General features: G+C 38.3%; 2 protein-coding genes and 1 long non-coding RNA gene across 5 annotated transcripts; 2 read left to right on the top strand and 1 right to left on the bottom strand.

Annotated features, from left to right (window-relative positions):
- Positions 1-10: 10 nt before the first annotated feature.
- Positions 11-4,298, bottom strand: LOC106084367 (protein O-GlcNAcase). Of its 2 annotated transcripts, XM_013247997.2 has the most exons (10): positions 4,228-4,298; positions 3,979-4,166; positions 3,815-3,924; positions 3,101-3,760; positions 2,921-3,038; positions 2,777-2,862; positions 2,004-2,713; positions 1,769-1,836; positions 1,252-1,682; positions 11-1,192 (listed from the first exon to the last, which is right to left on the bottom strand). In XM_013247997.2, the coding sequence occupies exons 2-10, from the start codon at positions 4,149-4,151 to the stop codon at positions 351-353; spliced, it is 3,198 nt and encodes a 1,065-aa protein (XP_013103451.1). In that variant the 5' UTR covers positions 4,152-4,166; positions 4,228-4,298; the 3' UTR covers positions 11-350. The 2 variants fall into 2 exon arrangements, with proteins under 2 accessions (XP_013103451.1, XP_059218794.1); XM_059362811.1 differs by having other exon boundaries at positions 3,979-4,280.
- A 1,745-nt stretch (positions 4,299-6,043) lies between these two features.
- LOC106084361 (negative elongation factor A) lies at positions 6,044-18,860 on the top strand. The gene is made up of 6 exons (XM_013247985.2): positions 6,044-6,280; positions 6,843-7,097; positions 7,324-10,062; positions 10,154-10,612; positions 10,716-10,871; positions 17,252-18,860. The coding sequence occupies exons 1-6, from the start codon at positions 6,071-6,073 to the stop codon at positions 17,435-17,437; spliced, it is 4,005 nt and encodes a 1,334-aa protein (XP_013103439.1). The 5' UTR covers positions 6,044-6,070; the 3' UTR covers positions 17,438-18,860.
- A 4,485-nt stretch (positions 18,861-23,345) lies between these two features.
- On the top strand, positions 23,346-24,150 carry LOC106084353 (uncharacterized). Of its 2 annotated transcripts, XR_009397116.1 has the most exons (3): positions 23,367-23,616; positions 23,693-23,872; positions 23,932-24,150. It is a non-coding gene; the product is annotated as an uncharacterized LOC106084353 (long non-coding RNA). The 2 variants fall into 2 exon arrangements; XR_001220800.2 differs by having other exon boundaries at positions 23,346-23,872.
- The last annotated feature ends 884 nt before the right edge of the window (positions 24,151-25,034 follow it).

Raw genomic sequence — 25,034 nt, 5'->3', positions numbered from 1 at the left:
AATACTAGCATTAAAATTGAAGTATACGCTTCTTCTAAGCAGCGTACCTTTTATATTTTTGTGATTCTATTTAAAAAAAACTGGGAATTATACACTGCTAGAGTACAAAAATATTGGGCGGGCGTGTAATGCGTGTAAGTTTCTTTAAAGAAAAAAAACCAAAAATTTACATTTTAGGCATTGATGACTTTACGATTTGGGACTTGGGGCGAATGCTGCTTTTTTTAAGTGCGATCTTCAGTTGGATATTGCATGGAGATGTAGCATAACTAGCATGAGAGAGATTCCAATATTTTGAAGGTAACTACTCATATATTTCGTGGACCAGTCCATGACGTTCGTTGTCATTGCTAAAAACGTCTTCCAAAGTAAATGAAATTTTGCCCATCTCGATAAATTTCGGTGAAACCCAATTTTACGTAGTATTGTATTATCTCAAGGCCAGCATCTTTAGCTGGCAAACGTACATGAACTCCAAAGCACCCATTCGACCTTAGCGTGGCCAAGAGAACAGTTATGAGACGTTTCGAAATACAATAATCCGGATTTAAACATTGCTCCAGTACAGCTGATGTCATAACAGCTGGATAAGAACCACTAACTTCTGGTGGACACTGTGGCTCATAAGTGTGAAATTCCTTGATGAATGAGCGTAATATATCAATTGCCCTCTGTGTGTGCAGTGTGGATGAGGAGAACACTTCAAGCTCTTCCAAATTCTCCGGATACTTCTCTTTCATCTCCGGTATCCAACACATATGCAAATTGCGTGAAAATACATTAAAGTCCAAAGCGGCAGCAGCGTAACCAACTATTGTATTCGTCGAATCTATGGCTACAATGCAGAATTCCGGCTGCAAAGTGAGAAACGGTCCTATAATACAGTCCGCTATTATATCAGAATATTTCACATTAAACTGTATCGGTATTGTTTTTTCCTCGGGCGAAAGGGGTGCTACTAAATGTAGAAAGCCCTGTGTGCACACTCGGTTCACAGTGGCTTCATCGACAGCATTATAGGGACGCAGAGTATGATAGTCTGTTGTAGGCAGATCAGGCAACTTGTATATGAACAGGTCATTTCCTTGGTCGATAGGCATCAATCTTTGAAGATCAGCAATAAGGCCACCACGAAATACCCATGGTTCTTGATCGCCCGACATGAATGCCTCTTTCCAGCCTTTGCTAAACCCTGGAATGGTACTTTTAATAGAAAAAGAAAAGCAATTGGTAAAGTAACGAACGACCTACATGTATAACTTCCTTGTGTGTAACCGAAGACGTTGCTTGGAAAGTGTCCCATACTGAGCCATTTAACAAAAGCATCCAAAAGCGACAATGCGTAATGCATATCCCACACATAGGCGAAGAGATCGTGACATATCTCCTTGTTGTCACACACCGCAATCTTTTGCAACAGTTGATAAACCGATTTGCACAATGTCGAAAAGTATTCAGCTCGCTGCAGCCATTCAGCCACCTCAGGTTTTGTGGGATTTTCGTTTACTGGAGTGCCTTTGGCAGATTTACCCTCCAGTAAAACGTGAGCATTTGCTTTCAGCCAATTGAATTCATTCAGAAGTTTGTAACCGCGAAAACCATGCTCGAAAGGCAAATAGAATAAGTCACACAGCAGATACAAATCGTGAGCATTGATTTTTGAGGATTCCACCATGGATGATCTGGAGCGAAACAGCAAGATCCCAAGGTAAAAAAAAAAAAAAACATTAAGAAAAAAAGTATAGGTGTTAACAGCGCAGCTACTCACTTCTCAACTTCAGTCATTTCGGCAATTGATATTGGGGATGATTCCACACTTTCAACTTGCATGGTATTCTAAAACGAATGAAAAGAAATCGTACAACACAAATTCTCAAGGGTTCGGAAGTAATAAACTCAAGCTCTATAGTAACGCTACTTTTGCACATTAGCTGTTCAATTAGTTCGTGCACAAAAGAGTTGAACATTATATCTTGAGACATAGTTATTCGTAATGAGCTTACATTTATGTTGTCACTGTTGGAACTTGTATCGGCCATAACAACATCTTCGTTGGTAGTGACCCCGACCGATTTACTGACATCATCTTTTGGAGATATTTGCGAGGTTAAACTACTACTGCACTCCATTGGTTCATTGCAGTTGCTGCCTGGACTAAGGTTTAGGTTATTGTCTTCGCCCATTGCTTCTATGGACAGACCAGATCTTTCATTCTTCACATCTCCTTCCAAATTATCATCATTTTTTATAGTCTCCTGGACTTTGAGAAACATTTCTTTATCATCGCCGTTGGGAGAAGCTTCCGGTTTCACCGGTAGTTCCCTTTGGGTTTTTGGTGGTTGCGAAACATCATCAACGTCACGCATGTCATCACTATCGCTGTTTACCTCCTTCGAGTCCATGATAGGCACAGAAACAATAGAAATTGGTATCTTTTTGGGCAGTTCTATATTAGAAGCTGCAGAGTTGGTTATAGGATTGATAATATCTTCGTTGGTCACCACCTTGGTGGGCGAAACCAAAGAATTCATAACTGCATTTGATATGGGATTAACGGACGAAGAATTGACGGTGCAAACTTCGGCCAATGCTTGCAATTGGGTGGTGTTAACTTGTGGTACGTTGGTCTTTGCATTTGTCGACGTTGTGGTTGTAGTTGTTAAACTCATGCAAGTATTAATGGAAGGAATTATGGGTATGATGGGCATAACAACTGCAATTAAACAAAATAGCTTTTAGTTTAGAAATTTTTACACGAGTACGACATTCCAATTACGTGTCACTTGAGGTTGTGGCTTTGTTATAGGACCCCAAGCTTCCTTTTCGATGAAAAATTCTGGCAACCATTCACTTATGGCATTTCTGGAATATTCAAATATAAATATAAGGCAACAAAGGCAAAGGAAAATATTCGTCTTACTTTAAAGCAATGCGAGGATGATATATGTTTTTTGATAGACAGCAGTCCACTGGCAAATCCTCAGAACCAATTTCATCTTCGTTTTCTGTTTCAAGTCTGATGTCAGCTGATATGGAACCTGCAAAAGTTGGTGAGTGTAAATTCAATTGACAAAGCCATCGCCAGAAAATTCGTGCTTACTGTTTACTCTTGAATCCAAACTGCATCTAGACCAGTTTGCTAATGTATGAATTGCTATGGTATTAGCATGGAATTCACAGTTGGGGTTAGTCATAACTCCACGCAAATGGGGAATCAGTTCGGGTGAACGACCAGAATATGGACCCAAAAACACTCTCTTCTGATCGTAATCATTGGCATGCAAATTGTCCCAGATGACAGGGGGTCGTCTTAGTATCTCCGTAATCTCTTGTATAGATTCTACAGAAATAATTTTTGATATCACTTTGTCACCGGTCCACATAATGTCGATATCGAGGTTGAGTTTGGAACCTAATGTATTCAAATATTCGGAGTCATGAACAGAAGGTACTGCCCTTGAGGCACAATATTGGGTGGGACAAAAGAGAAAACGAGGATTGCCCAGATGCGTGTAGATTTCATTGGTAACCGAAACCTGAGCATTTGCAAACGTTTGGTAGACTTCTTTATCTCCTTTGGACAACTCTGATTCAATGTCATCGAAAAGAAGTGCAAAAGCTTCACAACCAAATTGAGAGACTTGATCTAATTTACGTTTTAAGGTCTGCAATTCTTTTTGGCTACTGTAAGACATGTCCAAACCAGGAGATAAAGCGTAGTAAAAAGTTATTCCTTGATCCTTGGCCGCTGATATTAAACCTTTAGAAAATAAATGTTAAAATAAAATAATAGTTGATTAGAAATAGCACTTACCCGATAAGTGGTCAGCCTCTTCTACAGTGTACAATTCGCGCCAGTAAGCCCTATGTTTGTAATCATCCTTTGGGGCATACACGTAAGAATCCATACCCCACTTTTTGAGCCTGAAATAATTTCGATATAGACTAAATGGAACCAATAGCAACTGTCGGTCTTACTTCCGAAACAAATCTTTTCTTTGTTCCGTCGTCCAGGGACGGCCATAGAATCCCTCTATAACGCCGCATATAAAATGAGACTTTGTTGGTTCATCGTCTTGGACATGTTCCTTATTGTTGATTATGGTACTGACACAGTCTTGGGCTTTCACTGCAGTCTCACACTCTTCCATATTATTTTCGTCGGTCTTTAATGAACAAAGAAGCAAAGAAGAAATTACAAAACGTTTTGAAGCACACCTTTATTACAATCAATGGTCAAGACTCCGCTGGAGCTAAGTCTCAAAGGAATCTGTTTTGTTTTTGATGACAGATTACCGATCTAAATGTCGATTCTCGACTTATCGATTGCTCGATTAGCTCTAGGCAAATTTATACAAGGTAAAGACAAAGTAGTCCAAAAAACTACGAATCAACTATACAACCCGGTGCGAATGGTGGCACAAATTTCCACTAGCCTGTCAAATTTCTGGACACTTCCTAATTGACATTTTAGTTTTTATTATATATATATTATCAAGACAATAGGTAGAAGCCTTTGGCAAACACAAAAAATCGAGTGCACTACCTGTCAAAAACAGTGATTAGTGCAACTCTGATTTTGAATATGTAACTGAATATGCACACGTATACACACACACACAAATTTATTTGCGTAAGATGGCAAAACGACGATCAGCTTGATGGCAAGATAGCGGATTGCACCATATGATTTGTGGTTGTTGTACAAATGAAGCCACCTTTAATTATTTCGCTATACGTAGTTGGGCAACTGCCATTACCTGTAAATGAATATATCTTGACTAAAACCCGTTTGCAATTCTAATTAAATCCGGATTTAAAACTCTCCTCAGCGGATTTCATTCAGGAAAAACAGATGATCGAGCCATTAAATCCGCATTTAAAGATTTAAAGAATCCCCCGAATCTCGCAATAATTTAATAGGCATTTTCGTTGCGAATGAAGTCAGTACTAGGCTTTTGTGAGATTTGCTCAAATCAAATGGATTTGGGTTGTAGTGTTAAACCCCGTTTACACTGCACTTTTAAATCTGGATTTAATGGCTCGATCATCTGTTTCCCTTTTATAAAATCGGCATTAAAACCGGATTTAGTTAATAGTGTTAACGGGATTTTTACATGGTTTTATCACTTCTGAATGCATGACCGACAACCAGGATTCACTAACAGAAGATTAGGTCACATGCAAAAACATAAAGTGGACATCATTAAGGATGCCAAATCTGCCGATTGAAAATGTCATCATATTGGAGAAAACATAAACAAAGATTGAATCATGCGAACAGCCGAGCACAATTTTTTTAATTTGACAAATTTCCTAATGTCTAACATTGATGCGTGTGTTTTCGTGTGTATGTGTGGTGCTTACATGAAAAAAAAAAAATACTTGGAAAACGAAAAACTGAGCGCTGGTTGTATTTTTTCATTCAGGTTTGGTTTTTGCAAATTAAAAAGGTTTCGAGAAATAGAAAAAAGGAAAAATGCATGGTCGTTTTACGGTTATTTGTTATTATTTTCGCGGCAATAACAAATCGTCTGCTTGGAAGATTTGATATTTTCACTATCACAATTTTCACATGAGTATTTCTTGATGTGATGTCTCGTTTATGAAAGGAAGTGCTGGTATACGTTTTTCACTCAACATTGAATATGGTTCTTATTGGTGGGTGAACAAAACAATAACTTGAGAATATATACGGGGCGGAAAAATTATTAAACTTTTTTCTTCTTCTAGCCTCGCCGGGGTTGCACAGAAAAATATTTTTGTTGGGCAAATGACTCTACCTTCTAAGTTCTTGTACCATTGAATGAATGTAAAAAAGACCAAGTTGAAATCCTCAATACCAAGTACTGCCAAAAATTAAAATAATTTGTATGTCAGCTGATCGCTTAACCTTATTCAATGAATCCTGACCGACATTATGTTTGTTTGTTCTTTCGAGACAACGCATTGATTTGGGTTGCGCTTGCATGGGTACCGACTACTTTAGGAAATGGCTGAACGAAGAAAGGGAAGAAGAAGATACTGAGAATCGACGAAACACAAAAATTATTTGACAGTTTACATTAAGATGGCGAATGTGCGAGACAGCGACACATCATTGTGGCTGCATAATAAACTCGGAACATCAAATGATTCGTGGATAAGTGGTTCAATATGCTCCCAATTAAACAAGGAAGTGTTGCGCAACATCAAGGAGTGTTTTCCCGATCTTCAGACCCAAGTGAAATTGAAATTATTGCTAAGTTTTTTCCATATTCCGCGTCGTCTTGTAGAAGAGGTACGCAAAAAATTTTCCTTTGCTGGTGAAATACTGAAAAAAATCAAGTTTCGTTAAGTCATACAACCAAACATACACATACACATCCAACTGCACACTAGTATAAAATTCACCAACACGATGCAGTGACACCAACAATCAACAATCGGAAAACATAAATGGTGTTGGTTAAAAGATGAATAAAAGCTAAAATATGATGAGGTGTAAATAAGTAAACGCATTTTTTGCCACCAATGGAATGCAATTGTGGTACCGACTTAGCAGGATTCGATTAAAGAATTGCCATGATTTCGGCCCACTAAGTAATTTGTAGTGGTGCTCCAATTGTATTTTTGAACGTTTGTGCGTATGTGGATCACTTTTTTTGCTGACCATTTAGTCAGTGTTGTATTTTCCCGCCACTTCGAGGAGGAGAGATCTTCCCCACTTCGATGTTTTTTGTTTTATTATTATGATTTTTTTTTTAATTCTTGAATGTTATTGACTGCTGTGAATTTTACTAAGAGAATTCTTTTCGCTTTTGTTTACTTTCATTACAATGAATGTGGTGTGTGGGGTGCAGTGGAAATCCGAATTAGAAGAAGTCATAGAAGTCGCAGGTCTAGACTCGGAATTATGGGTGTCCATGTTAGCCGAAAGTATGAAAACATTTCCAGCGACAAGTTCGCTCAATACAGAAATCTCAGATTATGAGGACACACGGCCAATATTCACCGATATGGTAAATGATTTACGCAAATTGGTTGCCAAACACAGTGACTTGGGTATGTTGCCACTGGAGTGCCAATATCTCAATAAGAATGCATTGATATCTGTGGTGAGTATTTGTTAGTTTATCGGTGTCGGAGTGCAAATTTGGTCAAAGTGAACTCGCCCTGGACTTTTTAATTGATTTGGATTAAAATCTCCCCAATTTTATTTTCTTGGTTATTTTTCGTCTTGCAAGTTTTGTCCAAAGGGGTTGTATCACTATGAGCATTGCCATTCGTTGCCTCAAAGGTCTGTGCCAAAATCTTGACGTTATTTTTTGCCAAAAATTTCAGGTTGGCCAGCAACCCAATACCGTTAAGCATTTCACAATTAAACGCAAACCAAAAAGTGCCGCTTTACGTACTGAGCTCTTGCATAAATCTGCAGACGCCCAGTCTTCATTGAAAAAGACGTCTGCGCCCACAATACCGCTTAGATCGCGTGGAATGCCACGCAAGATGACAGACACCACCCCGCTCAAGGGTATACCTTCGCGAGTACCAACTTCAGGCTTCCGCAGTCCCAGTATTAATGCCTCTAATGCGCAGCGCCCGAATATGAGCCGTACACCAGCTGGGCGAAAGGATGGTGGAATTAAATTAATTGAATTATCTGAGCAACCACTTGGCTATGCTGCAGCCAAGAAGCGTAAGCGAGAGCAACAATTGGAAGAGCAAGCTCGTAAGCAGGAGCAAAAAGCTGCAGCAGCCGCTGCAGCGGCTTCAAATCCAATGGATAGCAGCACATCACCATCTACTGCAAACAACTCTGGCCAAGTTGGGGGCAAGGAGGCGTCTGCGACTACACCAACAACACCCACATCGGCTAACAACAGTTTTGAAATTAAAACCGAAACCAATCTCAATCAGAGCCAAAACAGCAGTGCCGATGAGAGTGGCCATATCTCTGACTCTAAGGAGGATATCAAGCCAGACATTAGCCAAACCATTGTTGTCAAATCTTCCGACAAATCAAGTACAACAACACCAGAGTATGCACCGCCTTCTTTGAGCTATGTTCAAAGCACGCCATCTGGTATCTCGGACAATGTCAATGCTGCCAGTGAAATGGAGGATAGCAAGCCCAATACGCAAAAACTTATAGACTCCATGATGCAACAGGCATCTGCGGAGAAATCCGCTATTGCTGTGTTGCACCAGCAACAAACTAGCCAACAATCGGCACCTACCAACAATAGCACTAACAAAGCCTCCAATTTGAATCATATCCACAAACGTATTAAGCAAGAAATTAAAATAGAGAGCGAAGAAATATTGGTGCCGGCCACTATTAAAGTCGAGAAGGTGGATCCTCCTCCCCTAACCCAACACGTACAGACGTCAACACTGGGGCAACGGCTGCACCAGCAGCAACAACAGCAGCAGCACCAAACCCAAATTCACCAACAACAGCCTCAGCAAAGGGTTATTATTCAGCAACAAACCACATTGCCTACTCTACAACAGATACAACATACCACAACTAATCAACAACAGCAGCAACAGCCAACGCAGCATGTGATTATTCGCACTTCGCCGCAACATCAAAAGCAAACATTGACCGTGAGGCAACAGAATACGACAACAACGCCCATCAAAATGGAAAAGTTAGAAATTAAACCACTCGTTCGTAGCACTCCACAACCGGGAAGCATTATAACGCAACAGCAGCCTATGCGTCCTGTAAGTAATACTGTTACCACGGCTACCCACAATCCATTGGCCAATTTGCCCAACAATATATCGGTCAAAATAACGTCTACGAAGACGGGCAAAGTTACACAACCTAATAGCCAGCAACAGTCGCAACAGCAACCAATACTAATAAACAGTTCCACACCGGTTATTTTGGCATCCACACCTTCACAGACGGCTGCCTTGCGACAAAAGCAGTTGGCCTCTGCTACGGCATCGTCTCAAAATGCCACGCCGCAAACCGCTCAAGCCATTAAATCTATGCCTTTGAGCCAGTTGAAGAATGCTACAAACAGTGGGCCGGTCATTATATCGCAAACCATCATACAGCCAGCAAAGCGGGCTCAACAGCAACAGCTGCAACAGCAACAACAACAGCAGCAGCAACAACAACAACAGCAGCAGACCCAACAGACTCAAATAATACAACAGCAGCAGCCTACAACCACCACGCAATACATATTGACACAGCAACAACCAACACACCAACAACAACAACACCAGCAGCAGCAACAGACGTTACCAACATTAACGACATTTACGCCACAACGTCAACAACAAACTACATACCAAACAACACCATCTACGCCACAAACGCCCACATCCACTAAGATCCTTTTGAAGACATCGCCCACCTCTTCGGTCGTCATACGCCAACAGCAGCAGCCATCCACACAACAACTCGTTACCGGAAGCAGTGGCAATCCGCCTCCATTAATAGCATCTTCAACTTCTTCGTCGGCCACTGCTACACAGCCGACACTGTTGAATATACAAAATGTACAATTGCCTAATCGTCCCGTAACCATACAACCCGCATCACACGCTGCCCAACAACAGCACATGCAGGCTCAGCTGCAGCAACAACAACAGCACACATTGGTCTCCAATAATACCGCTACGCAACAACCTAAACTCACACAGGTCCTCATGCAGCCCAGCGGCAATGCCACAACTGTGTCTGCACAATCCGGCTCATCAGGCAATGCGAATGTTAAGAATAAGACGATAATATTGACGCAAAAGGGTGTAATTCTCAGAAATATTGGTGGCGATATGTATCAGCAAATACCAATTAGCAATGTCAGTGGTTTGCAATCTCTCGGCTCTGGTGGCACAACGCTTATGACAACAGCGGCTGGTCCGCCTGGACTTGTGAAAACAACATCGGCATCCTCGGCCCTTCAACACCAGCAACCTCAGACCATAACATTGCAACAACAACAACCTTCCCAACAGACGACACAGGCAACACAAAAGTTGACTACATTGATACCAACACAGCAGCACATGATCGTACAGCAACAACCACAAGCATCAACAAGCTTACTTACAAATGTGGGTATTCATTCATCTTCCTACTCGTGTGGCTGGGGAAAACCCCCGAATTTTTGCTATACTAAATTTACATTTTTGTTTTAACCTCTAGCAACCTTCGCAACAGACGATTATTAGACCCGTGATGACCAACGTCCAGAGTGGCCTTACCACAACGTTGCCGGGTGGACTAACTCTAATACAGAGGCCAGGCCAACAGCCTCAATTGGTACAAGTGCAGACTACAGCGGTGCAGTCACAGCAACAGTCGACGACACAAATTCAGCGTACCATTATTACGCAACCAGCCTTGCAACAGCAGCAGCAACAAACTGCTCAATTGCGCCCTCAGCAAATTGTATTGCAACAGAAACCGGCAACAACGCAACAACGTTTAATAACAACCACTGCGGGTGGCATAGCTGCGGCGACAGGTGCGGCTACCCAGCAGATTCAATTGCAGCAGACAAATTCGGGTGGGCTGCAACGCACCCATATTATCCAAATGCCACAGCAGCAGCAACAGCAACCCCAACAAGCTGCTCCAAACCGCAAAGGCTTAACGCTGTCGGTAAGACATACATACACAAACATTTTATTTCGTGGGACACTGTGTCCCATGCGATTGATTCCGGTTCCATTTAACGTGTCTTTTCTTGTACATACCATTGCAGAATGAGCACGTTCATAAGGCCCATGAAATGTTCCGTAAAGCCAATCGTGTTTCCCGCCCCGATAAAGCTTTAATTTTGGGTTTTATGGCTGGTATGCGTGAAAATCCACGACCGAATTCAGAAAATGTGATTGTTATTAAACTGGGAGAATCGGAGGTAAGTGCTTTGTGTTGTTGGTAGTGATGAAAGTTAGAATATCTTATATCCATACGCGATCGGTGTACAACCACAAAATAGATCTCCAAAAAAATGTCTAAAATAAAAAAAAAAACACCCACAAATTTTGGCAGTACGTTGTGTTATTTGGTTGTTATCTTTTCATGGTTCGCTTTGAGTGAAGGCTACTGAAACGTGGTCGTACAGGCTTAGTTCAGAGAGATTTTGTTTGATTTGATAGAAACATTTTTGATACATATTTTTGTGACTATCAGTCCTATTCTGAATAATAATTCCCCGGGTGCCTTCTTCATACGTTTCCGGACCGTGCCGGGATGGAAAAAAACTCCGGACCAAGGTTCTGTTCGGTTTTCCAGAACCGCCTCCAACATTGGTCGGTGTCGGTGAGGTGTAATTGGTGAATAAATTGGGTGCACTTCCGATCTTTCTCTGGCCTCACGTCACTACGGGAGTATGCTCGCACTGAATGTGTAGCAGGTGTTCTGCAAACATAGGCAGCAATTGGTCGCAAGCGTCGTCGTTGCGCCTTTGGCCTTCTTGTCGTCGCCCATTCGCCAATATATGCAACAGCAGCAACCCATCCCCAATATTGCCGGGCCAGCGCAGTGCAATGGCAAAATGTAAGAGATAGTAGATTTTATGAGTCGGAAGAACACGTTGGTTGCAGCGGTTCAGGAGAGGAAAAGAGCCATTCGTCGCATCAGTGGTCCCCGCGCCGATGGACACCAATTACAATTTACCGTTCACGAAGTTACGAATGCCATCCGTGGCACCAAGCCATCCGGAGCAAATGGGAGTCGTACAAACCGATCTCCCTTCTCTCACCAGTAGCCAAAACGTTTGAGGGACTACTCCTCCCAAGCGTTGTTGAAGAATTTCCATTCGCCTAGCATCAACATGGATTTCGAAACTGCATAGCACAATAACTGCTGCGCATGTCATCACCGCACACATTTGCCATGGCTTCAATCAGCCCAGGTCCTGTGAAAGGACGGTCCGCGTGGCACTGGACCTATCGAAAGCAGTCGACGTCGCCTACACGTCCCTGCAGCCAGGCCTTAAACGCTGGGTCGCGAATTATCTGTGTGGTCGCCAGTTATTTAGGGATAAGAAGTCGAAGCACCATAGACTGAAACAGGCAGTTCCCCAAGGCAGGGGATATATCTGGCACTGTTAAACCTCTACCTATCATCTATTCCTTACCTCCAGGCGGCATAGTGATCGTATCATATGCGGATGATTGTACGATCATGGCGATAGTTTAAACGTCTACCTCAACGAACTTGCCAATTTGAGGTGAATAATGAGCTGAATGTGAAAATCGATTGGTGTCACCAAAATATTGGTGTCACATTTAACAGCTCTTACACATTCTCCCCACATGCCACAGCAATTAGCGATAAGGTCAAAAGTAGAAGCAAGGTCCCGAAGTCCACTTGCCGCAGCGTACTTGTGGTGCTGTGTTTTTGAGCACGTAAAAAGCAACAGACCGGTCTGTGGTAAGTTATGCAGCGCCAGTACACAATGGTCTAGCTTGTATGGGAATGTGCGACAAAAATATTTTCTAAAGCTATCGATCTGAAATATGCATTATATCCTTCTACACTATTAGTCATATTTCTTCAAGATTCTATTAATTTAATATTAAGTCAAATTCCAAAATTCTACCTCTATCCATCCGCTCTGTACAATGTTTACCCATTTTGTATCTTTTTGCGGTACTAAGTACTATTTCTCCCACTTCCGTTACGGTTTTTCAAAAATTTTTTACAAACCTTATTTTTTCGAGACGCTCTTTAGTTTGAGCCCAAGAACATAATTGTAGCCCTTTTTGTTCGCGCTGCGCAAATATGTACCATTTCGTACTTTTTGGTATTTTTTAGTGTTTTAACGTACAAATATTATCAAATCCAGCCTTATCCCGTGCCCATGACCCAGGACCAACATCCATACAAAATTTCATGACTCTACCTTTAGCCGTTTGGGCTGGGCGATGATCAGTCAGTCACTCACTCAACTATTTTGTATATATAGTATATATAATTGGATCTGATTGTATGTAATTTCATATATAATTAATTGGATCTTAAATCTTAAAAATTTATTCTACATTTAAATATCGTTGTTTTTTATTAAACTCTTTCCTATTTTTTACCATTTTGTCATATTAGTGCTTCCTTTACTTTTTGCCAGCAGTGGTGTTTAAACATGGGTTCTTCCGTTTGCGTATTTTCCATCCGATTTCGATGACAACAGTAAAGTTTTAGTAGTGAGTGAGTTTGGGTTTTGAAACAGTGAGTTTTAGTAGACCACTACACTCCTTTGTTGAATGTGTTCCAGGTCGGACCTGCTTCCATATAGACCAATCTCTATGGATAAATGCCTTTTGGGTATTACCCATCTCTATTCATGTGATTTTTAGATTACATTTTCCTTTACTTAAAAAAAAAGAAAATGTATAAATGAACCTAACCTGAACTCGAAAAATATTTATTTATTATGTCAAACCAAAGAAATTCTGAATTAGTTTCTAAAGACAGGTGTTATTTCTGCTCAATTTATGGAAAGCATTTTAGTTTTTGTATTTTTAGAAGAACCTAAAAATCTTTGCTTGTGAACGGCGATTCTAAGAAAGCACCGTTTCGAAGATATGGAAACATTTGGCCAAAACTTCAAAAACTATTCAAGAAACTACGAAAAGTATATAAAGAAAATAGGCAAACAGTAGGATGCGTTGATCAAATGATTGCAAATACCACATCATATAAAAATAACCCGAAACAATCGGACTCAAAAGTTAAACATGCGCAAAGCAAACCCTACCAAATCTTAAAACAAGTAAAAGCGTGCCAAATTCGACCAATTTTTGGAACCAACCACCGGGTGTTTGCCAAAAATTTATACAGACTAAATTTAGTTGAAGGGCATAATTTTATTCTACATACCAAATTAAAGCTTCTAGAAATCAAGTTATAGACTAAATTGAACCGTACTTGGCACAGTTGTTGGAAGTCATCACAGAACACCGCAAGCAAAATTTCAGCCAAATCGTACAAAAATTGCAGCTTATAAGTGCTCGAGAAGTAAAACCGGGAGCTATATCAGGTTCATATGGGAGCTATATCAGGTTATCGACTTGACACAGTTGTTGGAGGTCATAGTGTTCTCTATGTTCGAAATTTTAGCCAAATCGGACGAAATTTGTGGCTTCCACGGACTCAAAAAATCAAATCGGGAGATTTCAGCCAAATCGTACAAAATTTGCGGCTTGTAAGGGCTCAAATAGTAAAACCGGGAGCTATATCAGGTTTATATGGGAGCCATATCAGGTTATAGACCGATTTAGACCGCATTTGACACAGTTGTTGGAAGTCATAAGAGAACAGTACATGCAAAATTTCAGCCAAATCGGACGAAATTTGTGGCTTCCAGGGGCTCTAGAAGTCAAATCGGAAGATCGGTTTATATGGGAGCTATATTTAAATCTGACCGATTTGGCCCATTTGCAATTCCCAACGACCTACATCAATATTAAGTATCTGTGCAAAATTTCAAGAGGCTAGCTTTACGCGTGCGACCGCTATCGTGATTAGGACAGATAGACATGGCTAGATCGAATCAGAATGTCGAGACGATCCAGAATATATATACTTTATGGGCTCACAGATCCCTATTTCCAGGTGTTACAAACAATTGAAAAATGGATCGACGAATGTTAAATTGTATTATATGATGGAACAGCATGCAATTTACAGAAAAGACAGTCAAAGACGTATCGTATATTTCCTAGCCCTACCGACATGCAAAATTTCAGACCCCATCTATAAAAAAAATTACTAAATGGTACCAATTTTGCTACCAACATGTACGAAATTTGTATAGATTATTTTGTCCCAATCATATTTTTCCCTGTTGTCCTTGTTGTACTGCCAAATTTCAGACCTGTACCTCCATCTATTAAGAAAGTACCAAATGGTACCAATTTTGGCTCCAAAATTTTCGAATTTTCTAAAATTAGTTTAAAGAAAAAATAAAAGAGAAAAAAATAACCGGCCGAGGAAATTGAACCTGGGTTTGCGGTAAAAATGGAGTCCAATGGTATAGAGCATTTTGCCGTGTTGCATGCAATGAAGGGGTATGTTGTTTACTACAATTTTGTTGTTACGTTAAAGTTAATCTTTCGTCGTTCATTACATTAAATAATTTTGAAGGAACCTGCTTTCAAATCACGCTGGCAGCGAAATGTGGACTTTATACGATATGAAAATAATAATCAACACGCAAAAAGGGCGAAATAAAATGTCCCAAATAATATTGTCTAAAAATAAAAAAAGGGGTTCTTTCTATTTTTGCTATTTTTTTAAGGTCATACAAATGTCCCATTTTTCGCAGTGCTGTAAAAACAACATGAACAGCAGGCCTAATTTATTTGGTGCTGTTGCAGGCCAGTCTAAAAAACTATTTTTGTAGGACTCGTAAATGGCCTAATGGCAGGCCTTCAACAGGCGTATTTCGAGCAATGGGAGGTGCATGACACCGTGTCAATGAAACACAATGTTATTTTGAAATGGTGTTTACATTTGTGTGGAAGTACTGCTAACTGCCTTTGCAGGCATATGCGTATGCATGTATTTCGCCTCTTTCCGCTACTGGGTCATAATGAATTTTTGGCAAAAAGCTTCCATGGGGAAAAAAACTTAGGATGAGAAATAATAAACAACCTTAAATTGGCGGAATTTGCAAATGTAATTAAAAATATTTTTAATGTTTTTATTAGTATTTTTAGAAAATAAAACTCACATATATCACATGTTATCAATGTGTCCAATCAATCCCGGATTGACCTGATGAAAGCCTTCATCAACAAGGCTGCCGCCTCAGTGTACAATACACTGCTGCAACAACAAACGGCGGATTGTTGAATAGTTTTTTTCAATTCTATCCAATCCACTTTTTTTTTACTGCGCGTCGGACGCCTTCCCGGTGGTGGATAGGGTAAAGCTTATTGAATATGAAGATGCCCTTTCCAAAATGTTGGGTTTTAAGTTAAATTTCCTGTCAAGCCAACACCCAGGTATTTTGCGCTTTCAGTAAATGGAACTTTCTCTCATCCCAAAGAGACAGATGTCATTGTAAGTAAATTGAAAAGTCCTACTTTCTGTCTTGCACGGATTTACGCCTACACCACAGCGCTGGGAAACTTCCCCTAACCGCAATTGTCACGTCGTAACATACGCGACTACTTTTACACATTTTTCCTCCAGAGACAATAATATATTATTAATGGCTATATTCCAAAGGAGAGGAGACAGTACACCTCGAGGTGTTCCTCTGCTGACCCTTCTTTTTAGATATAGAGATTCCAAGCCTGTTGTAATGCATATTTTTGTAAGTTATTATTAAACTTTCTTACGATATGTATGTTGATGGTGAAGAAAGGAACAGGGTATTGTGGCGGTGCTGAAATCGGGGGCGACGAGCAGCACTGAATGCGATACTTGATCTGAGACCTTTGCACTTGTACGTGGAGGTCGTTGCGTTGAGAACAGTCTTCTGACAGAGAGTCCGTAACTTTCGCTCTTCGGGTATTCGTTTGTTCTGCGGTAGGCCGATGGCGTGGGACGACTACGTGGCCGAGCGGATCTTTTTTAGATGGCGACTTGGAGTTTGTCTTCTCGGAGTGTTAGCTTTGGTTGGTCTGGGGGCGTCCCGAACTTCACTGGTCCCTCTATATACACGGATTGGTCCAAGTTGAGTGAGGGACTGTAGAAGAGGTTTTTATTGTGTTCCTAGGGATAAGAGAGTCACATGGGCTTCTGGGCGGGTGTGGTGTCTTTCATATCCCCTATATCTCTACACAAGAAAAAAAACATATGATTGTCATTGTTCGCTGCGTTTAATAGACATGCATATTTAAATTTACGAAATTTGACAATGTTGCTAACAACATGTTGAAATAATTTTGTAAAAAGAACTTAGTTGCTTGTTTGGAAAAATTTCGTAGTCATTTCACAAAAGTTTTTTTAGTGCGTTTTGACAGCTGTTCGGGCGAAAACTTGATCTAGGCTTTAGAATTAATTAATTTTTTAATAGATAAAAGACATGTGAACACATGCTAACTTATCTCCAAAAAATAACGATTCATAATTGCTTTATGAATCAGTACCAGTACCAAACAAATTTCTAAAATTATTCTAAAAGTGCAAAACTGAGTGCATGTTTACTATTTTTCTGGCGAATATGCTCTAATTTTTTTTTAATTTTCGGTATTTGTCTTCAAAACCATAAATAAAAGAGCATTCTACTAAAAATAAAACAATAATTTCATAAAATTCTTTTTTGTTGTTGTTTTCTTTTAGGAAAAAGTTCAACAAGAAGATGGGCAAACAGCTCTTTGCTTGGTTGAGTCTCACATACGATTGGATTACAACACGGGAGAGTGGAAAACATTCCGAAATTATAGACGTCTGGATCAAAGCAATCAAAGTTCCGGCGATAGTGGCGGTAATAATGTAATGCAAACCCAAAATTCTGTGGTAATATAATGAATAAGGCCCGCTGCTACAACGACGGGCCCGACAACATCAAAACGTTTGAAGAAGTAAATATGCAGAGACATGCTACCAACTGGCTTCAGCAGAACATAAAACCAACCAATTGTAATAAAAACTCCACTCATCATATAGGGAATGCATAGAGAGAAGCGCTTTAACATAGTAAAGAAACATTTCACATTTGTTTCTCAACATAACATAGGCAACAACATCAACATCAACACAATCATCATCATTAGCATCCAAATCATACAAAAGAAACCTACTTAAACACAACTCATATGTATCTCTAATATGTTGCTGTCTCTAGGGAAACATCCTTAATGTAGCGGAATAATAGAATTAACACAAACACACATACGCCCATACAATAATAATCTTAAGAATTTGCTGCTGAATATTGGTAAGTAATAGCGCCCAGCATTTTTCTTACTGCAAGTTCCGTTTCAGTTTCCTTTCCCAAATGTCATATATTCAGTTTGCTATTCTGGACTGACTGCGTCCTGTTCTCTAACAAAACGGACCTTTGCTTAGAAACCTCTAAACAATACCATAGAAACAATAAAATGTTCTTAAAACAAAAAAAAACCAACCTTTCCCCGCCACCACCCCCATACCAACCCAAAAAACAAAATAACAAGGAAACATATTATATTTAAATTAACTATAATAACTACATATACATAGGAAGAAGAAGAAGAAAACACAAATTCAAAAATGAAGAGATGTGTATGTAAAACGATTATTATTAATTTAGTTGTACAAAAAATTAAAAGAAAAAGAAAAAAAACAAAAACAACAACCCTGGTAGTTTATTCATAACACTTAGATTTATTTAAAGAAACTCTATATATTAAATATATATAATAAGAAATGATCAGAATATATGAAAGAAAGAAAAAACACACACACACACAACTTAAAAGTAAACATTATGCCCATTTATAGTTATCCAATTCCTCGTTTTTATTTTTTAATATTTTCTATCCACTCGTCTATTGTTCATCAAATTTGTCCAAAGTTTTGTTTTTTTGTGTAATTTCCTTTACTGTAGTAGTCCTTTATTGCTTAATTAGTGTCCTATTCGACAATTAAAATCAAAAATAAAAACAGCTTAAAGAGCTTTCCACATTCTGTGAATCTAAAATATTCAAAATTTTCTTTTATTTTTTAACCTGGTTTTTTTCGCAGTTTTGTTAGAGGTTTAGCAAAAACAAAAAGAAATACATATTTAACAAAGTCATTTTTAGAAAACAAACAAACAAACAAGCATACAAGGTCGAATATAGAACGAGCGTTTAACAAATAATAGTAATAAATAACAATAATAATACACAAGTATATATAATAAAGAGAAAAATAATAATTATTTGGCTTATATAACAGGTATAAATTATTAAATTTTATTCATCAATCTGTTGGATGATGTCGTTAATATGCAGTCAATATTTGCTCTCAATAAATGTATGTGACAATGCTCCGTCAAACAAAGTACGAGCATGCTGAGTTGGCCTTTTGGGCTTTTTCTATCAACCTTGGTTGGATGGATCTTAAATTTGGTAGATTTCAAGTGGACAATTCTACGAAATTGTACTCCGTAATGCCAACAATTAAAAATTATTATTAAATGCACGATTGATTGCATTAGAGGTCAAAGAATTGATTTCCAGCATCAATTTTTACTTTTAGATGTTTCAAACTGGCCAAAAATGTTTTCTTCTGCTTGTAAGTATTACCAGTCCTAGATGCACTTTATTGTACATCAAAAAAAACCAAACAAAAGGGCGGAAGTTCCCCCTTCGGAACATCTTTCTAAATTTTCGGCTTACGATAACTTGTAATCCTTTCATTTTATGTTTAGTTATTCGGCAATCTTAGTGACAAGACGTTGAGCAAAATTATTGTAGACAAGACGTTGAACAACAGAAATGCGTAAATATGATACATATTCCATTTCAATTTAGGCAAATAACAAAAACCTAGTTTCAACTTTTTTTTGCTTGAATTTTACATTCTTCTTGAAATTTAATTGTAAGTCGCCAAAGAAGTGAAATCTGTCATTATAATATTCAGTCGAAACCGGAAAAGTGAAACGCAAAAAATACATCAATTTGGTTTCACTAAGTTCGGCCGGGCCGAATCTTATATACCCTCCACCATGGATCCCATTTGTTGAGCTCTTGCCACGGTATCTCCTTTTTGGCAAACAAAGGATAAAAGAAAATAATTGCTATGTTATTGGAACAATATCAAGTTATGGTTCATTTCGGACCATAATTGAACTGAATATTGTAGACCATAGTAGAAGTCATTGTGTAAAATTTCAGCCAAAGTAAGAATTGCGCACTTAGGGCTGAAGAAGTAAAATAGGGAGATCGGTTTATAGGGGAGCTGTATTAGGTTGTAAACCGATTAATGCCATATTCGACACGTATGTTAGGTCATGATATTTATCTCATTGTACAAAATTTCAGGCAAATCGGATAATACTTGCGTCCTTTAGAGGCTTAAGAAGTCACGATCCCATATCGGTTTATATGGGAGCTATATCAGGTTATGGACCGATTTGAAATATTCTTAGCACAGTTGTTGAAAGTTACAACAAAACGTCTCATGCAAAATTTCAGCAAAATCAGATTATAATTGCGCCCTCTAGTGGCTCAAGAAGTCAAGACCCAAATCGGTTTATATTTATGACAGCTATATCAGGTTATGGATCGATTTGAACCATTCTTAATACAGTTGTTGGAAGTCTTAACAAAATACGTCATGCAATATTTCAGCCAAATCGGATAGGAATTATTCTGTAGAGGCCCAAGAAGTCAAGACCCCAGATCGGTTTATATGGCAACTATACCAGGTTATGGACCGATTTCAACCATACTCAGCACAGTTGTTGGAAGTCATAATAAAATGATGAACATTTTCATCCAAATCGGATACGAATTGTGCCCTCTAGTGGCTCAAGAAGTCAAGATCCCAGATCGGTTAATATGGCAGCTACATCAAAACATGAACCGATTTGGCCCATTTACAATCCCAACCGACCTACACTAATAAGAAGTATTTGTGCAAAATTTCAAGCGGCTAGCTTCACTCCTTCGAAAGTTAGCGTGCTTTCGACAGACTGACGGACGGACGAACATGGCTAGAAAAACTTGAATTGAAACACCCCACATTTTTTCAAAATCGAAAATTGTCATAATTCTTCTGTTACTGTGGTAAAGATACCACAATTTTTGGCAAAGATACCTCAACATTTTTTTGAAAATTGTGGTCGCTATTACGTGCAGGAACTGATCCAGCGGCGATGACGTTTGGTCATAAAGTCAGAGCTGAATTTTCTACTGATTGCCAACACACTATTTATAGACCGATCCTGATCTTTCAAAGTGTATTTCCATGAAATTTTACGCAAACGAACCGAAAACATTAAGCAACTATAGTAATATTTCTAAAAAAAAAAATTCGTTAAAATTTTACGAAGAACATATTTAAAATCGATCGAAAATCCGTTTTTGATGGAAAAGATATTCGCTAAAAATTTCATCCGACTATTGTTGTATTTGCTTTTAATTTCCATCCTGTCTATAAGTCCAAAATTTTTCTAATTTATTGAAGGGTAAATAAGAAAATGTGGTAAAACTAAAAATCAGAAACACGAGATTTGCACGTTATTGCAGCTGTAAACTTTTTTATTTCTTTGCCCACTAATTGATGTCAAATGACCTGGCGACAAACATAAGTGTCATATAAAACTTGCTCTCATAGATAATAATCTGCTGATTGGTTTTATTTCAATAATTTCCTCCCATAAGGTTGGAAAAATTAATATTTTTTACGATTTTGTGGACAAAAGATTTTGAAGCAAAAAGACTTTTTGATTTCATTCACTAGGTCATACCCATTATTTACGAGTATGGTAAAATTTTAATAAAAGTGTTATGTTATCCGTGATATTTTTGAAGGTTTTCAAAAAAGTAATCGTAAAAAACATGGGTATTTCACTGTGAAACACGAGCTTAATACCTACATTTTTGTAAACATTCAATTTGACTCGTCGAATTTCATAAAAAAAAAAAATTTCATTAAAAAGATTTTCTTAGAAAAAAATCCAAAACGAAAGTTTTAAATGTTTTGAATACCTAGATTCCATTGCAGGATATTGTCCGGATATGGACCATTTTGTTCAATGTTTCAAAGAACTTTCAAAAGTAAGGCAAAATGTGTGATGTTTCTTAAAAGCATTTGACCGGCTGTCTGTATCACGATTTCTGATTCGATAAGAATCTTCAAAAGCAGAAGTTATCAAATGGATCATGGTGCTTTACATACCAACCCAACTAGGGTATGTGGCAATACACACATCTGAATTTGAACAGGGCTCTTAAAGACAACTTGATTCACAAGCGCAATAGAAAACAAGTAAAATCGTAGAATAGGTCCTGAAACAGTTCGAAAAGGATGAGTATATGAGTTAGCAAATATATTTAATGAAGAAACAATTTTTAACAATAATTAAGCGAATTTTAAAAAAAATAATTAAGAATTATAAGTTATGACAATGGAAACTGTTCATTCCCTGTAGGATATGTCCTGTGACAGGTAATCAATTCTCCAGTATAGGGCCGCTATATTTGGGGCAATTGACTACACATTTCCGCAGGGATATACAACAATGCCAATATCAACAAACAAAGACAATGTTAAGATCAAACAAAGAAAGCGCAAACAGACAAATTCTTTAAATAATATTTCACAGTGCTCCAATCTACGGTCAAGGCCAACAGAACTAACAAATTTCTACTAGAATTTTCGTCCCTTAATCACTATGAGCTCCGTGTCAATTTCCTGAAATACTGTATTGTGAATTATGGAATTCGAGGAAAAAACAAACAAAATGGTTTTATATGAAATAAACATTTTAAAATGTAAATAATTATGGGTGATCATTTTTGGGGTCAAAAAAATTTAATTAAATGTTGTCTTTAGAAAAAATTGTAAAGAAATTCTGTCTTTAAAAAATAATTTCGAGGGGGATCGGGGCCGTTTCTTCATTCCACACCCTCCAGACACCATCGAAATCGTATCATTGCGGACGATTATACGTTCATGGCATCAGGCCCCCACATATTGTTGGCTTCTGCGATATGTTGAACGTCTGTGTCAACGATCTTGCCATTTATATTGCCTAAAGAGATTTGAAGATATCTGCCATCAAATCTTCAGATACAATGTTCACTACAAATACGCGTAAGGTGAAGAATGAGCTGAATGTGGAAGTCGTTGAAGTAACGATTGCGACCATTAAGTGTCCCAAATACTTGATGTCGTACTTGACAGCTCTTACACATTCTATCCACAGGTCACAGCAATTTGCGATAAGGTAAAAAGTAGAAACACTTGGGGTGCTAACAAAGAAACCTTGTTGACCAAGTACAAAGCTATTGGTCGGTCTGTGGTAAGTTATGCAGCGCCATGTGGTCTCGTCAGTTCTGTGACACGCAGTAGAAAAAATTCAGACCTGCCAGAATGCCGCTTTTTGAGCTGTTACGGGCTGTCTCCGCAGTGCGAAGACATACCTATAAGCTGTTATCGCAGGGACCACCCTAATCATCATCTCGTTGATAACTATCATCTAGAGCGAGAGGTTCGCGCTACAAGAGAGAACCTATAGTTCAAGCGGGTCTAGAAAATATTCATGCAGACACAAAATGTCTTCACGAAATTTTATATGGGATTCCATTAGTGGCCCCTCAAAGTTGGTCACTTCGGCCCAACAAAATTTTGTTCGGGCGGCCAAAAGCGCATTGGTGGTCCTCATTGTTGGAAAGTCCTCAAAAATCCTACACAAAAATGATCTTGTGAGCGGGATATTTTTCTAGTGTCCCAAAAATTCGACTGACAAAAATTATTTTTTTGAAATTTTTGTGAAGGGTTGTCTCTTAATTTTTTGTTTGTGGAAGCATTTCTAAATCGTTTTTTTTTTTCAAATTTGCCACATTTTTGACGCATTTCATGATAAGGTTTGATTTTTCAATCAAAAGTAATGCGAGTTACAAATCAAAAAATGACATATTTGTAATTTTTTGGTCAAAAAAGGTAATTTTATTGTTTCGTCTCTATAAAAAAATTTACCTAAAGCATTCATTTAAGAGGGCTTAAGGCAAGTGCGTTCATCTTACCCCAGTGTGGGATTTTTGGGCATTATCGTCAAGAAATGTGGCCAAAATTTTTTTTTTATAGGAAGTCATAGGAAAGTTTTTCAAAAAAAGAAACACATAAAATGCATGAAATCTTTATTTGAATCGATAGTACGGTCCATTTTTAAATGCAAGTTTCTTTGTGGATGGCAAGCAATTAAAAGCATACCAATTTCATCTGGGTTGAAAATATCGATATGACTGTATTCTTTGATAATGCTGGGTAGGAAATTATGGATTATACTTGTGGTTCCAATCTATCCAATTTTGTATCTCGTTTAGATGTACCAAGCCATTCCGAACATGTCGCAAAATCAAAATGTCTTGACAATGCTGCAAACTCCATTTCCTTTTCCCTGATTGTTTGCCCAGATAGTGGATTGTTTTTATTTCTTGCTGTTGTAGTCCATCGGAGCCATGAAACTTCGTCAACATCTGAATACTTACGCATACTAACCTTCTATAATCTACTGGATATAGATGTCGTACTAGCTTTTTAGATGTGGTTTTTGTTTTATTTTTAAATAGTTGAATGTGTTGTAGCCGAAACTCCAAAGTTTTTGGCCACAATTTTCACTTTTTATAGCCTTCATCGACTTTGGATATAATAGGTCACATTTCTTCAAAAGATATACCTTTACGTTGTCATCTGTAGCCCGAACACTACACAACTTATTTTAAACTGATATTTTTTCCCACCAGTTGTCCGGCCACTAGAAAAATAATGTTAAACTGGTATTATTTCTCATACACCAATGTTTTGTCTGTTTTTTACACACAAAGCAATGTTTGGTGTAGACGAGAAACTAGGCATAGTAGACATTGATAATGTTGCGTATTTTACTGCCATTTTTATTTCGATGATCATCATGGAATGACTTCTTTTTTGTGCGAACTTTAATAGAAAAGATTGCCAAAAATTCGTTAAGAAGAGATTAGAGATTTGTGTGAGAATTTCAACTTGCGCTTTTAAAAAAACTCGTTACAGAGAAGTATTTGTTGTAGAAAAATTCGTTACAGGGAAGTTTAAATAGGTGAAAATGTCTGAAAACATTCGTGTTTTAATTTTTTGTTCGTTATAGAGGACAATTCGTTATGTGGAAGTTCGGTATATGGAGAAGTTCGATCGAATCTGGATTTTCATTGTTAGGCTAGAAATATATATAGCAGCCCTAGTATGATCCTTAAAATGATAAACAAATGAAAATACGGTGCATGAGCAAAATTTTCATAACGGGAATTGATTTTGCAGTGTATCGATATTAAAAATGTTTCTGCCCAAAAGTTGTACATTTACTTCTTTTGTTCGCTGCCCCCGTAATTTGGCCGAATTCCTTCTTCCTTTGACTCAACAGCCCATTGGTACCTAAAAAAAAACAGCTATA

Source organism: Stomoxys calcitrans, chromosome 2, assembly GCF_963082655.1.
Source record: "Stomoxys calcitrans chromosome 2, idStoCalc2.1, whole genome shotgun sequence".
NCBI lineage: Eukaryota > Metazoa > Arthropoda > Insecta > Diptera > Muscidae > Stomoxys > Stomoxys calcitrans.
The sequence above is the reverse complement of the archived record's forward strand: the minus strand, read 5'-3'. Positions and strand labels throughout refer to the sequence as shown.

What these genes read in the sequence shown, in the direction of transcription:
- LOC106084367 (XM_013247997.2), bottom strand. Translation starts at nt 4,151, where the DNA reads ATGGAAGAGTGTGAGACTGCAGTGAAAGCCCAAGACTGTGTCAGTACC. An exon ending in AGAAAAGATTTGTTTCGGAA is followed by an intron (nt 3,925 to 3,978) that starts GTAAGACCGACA and finishes AAATTATTTCAG; the next exon opens with GCTCAAAAAGTGGGGTATGG. An exon ending in TTTGGATTCAAGAGTAAACA is followed by an intron (nt 3,039 to 3,100) that starts GTAAGCACGAAT and finishes CAACTTTTGCAG; the next exon opens with GTTCCATATCAGCTGACATC.
- LOC106084361 (XM_013247985.2), top strand. Translation starts at nt 6,071, where the DNA reads ATGGCGAATGTGCGAGACAGCGACACATCATTGTGGCTGCATAATAAA. An exon ending in CGCGTCGTCTTGTAGAAGAG is followed by an intron (nt 6,281 to 6,842) that starts GTACGCAAAAAA and finishes TGTGGGGTGCAG; the next exon opens with TGGAAATCCGAATTAGAAGA. An exon ending in GCAAAGGCTTAACGCTGTCG is followed by an intron (nt 10,613 to 10,715) that starts GTAAGACATACA and finishes ATACCATTGCAG; the next exon opens with AATGAGCACGTTCATAAGGC.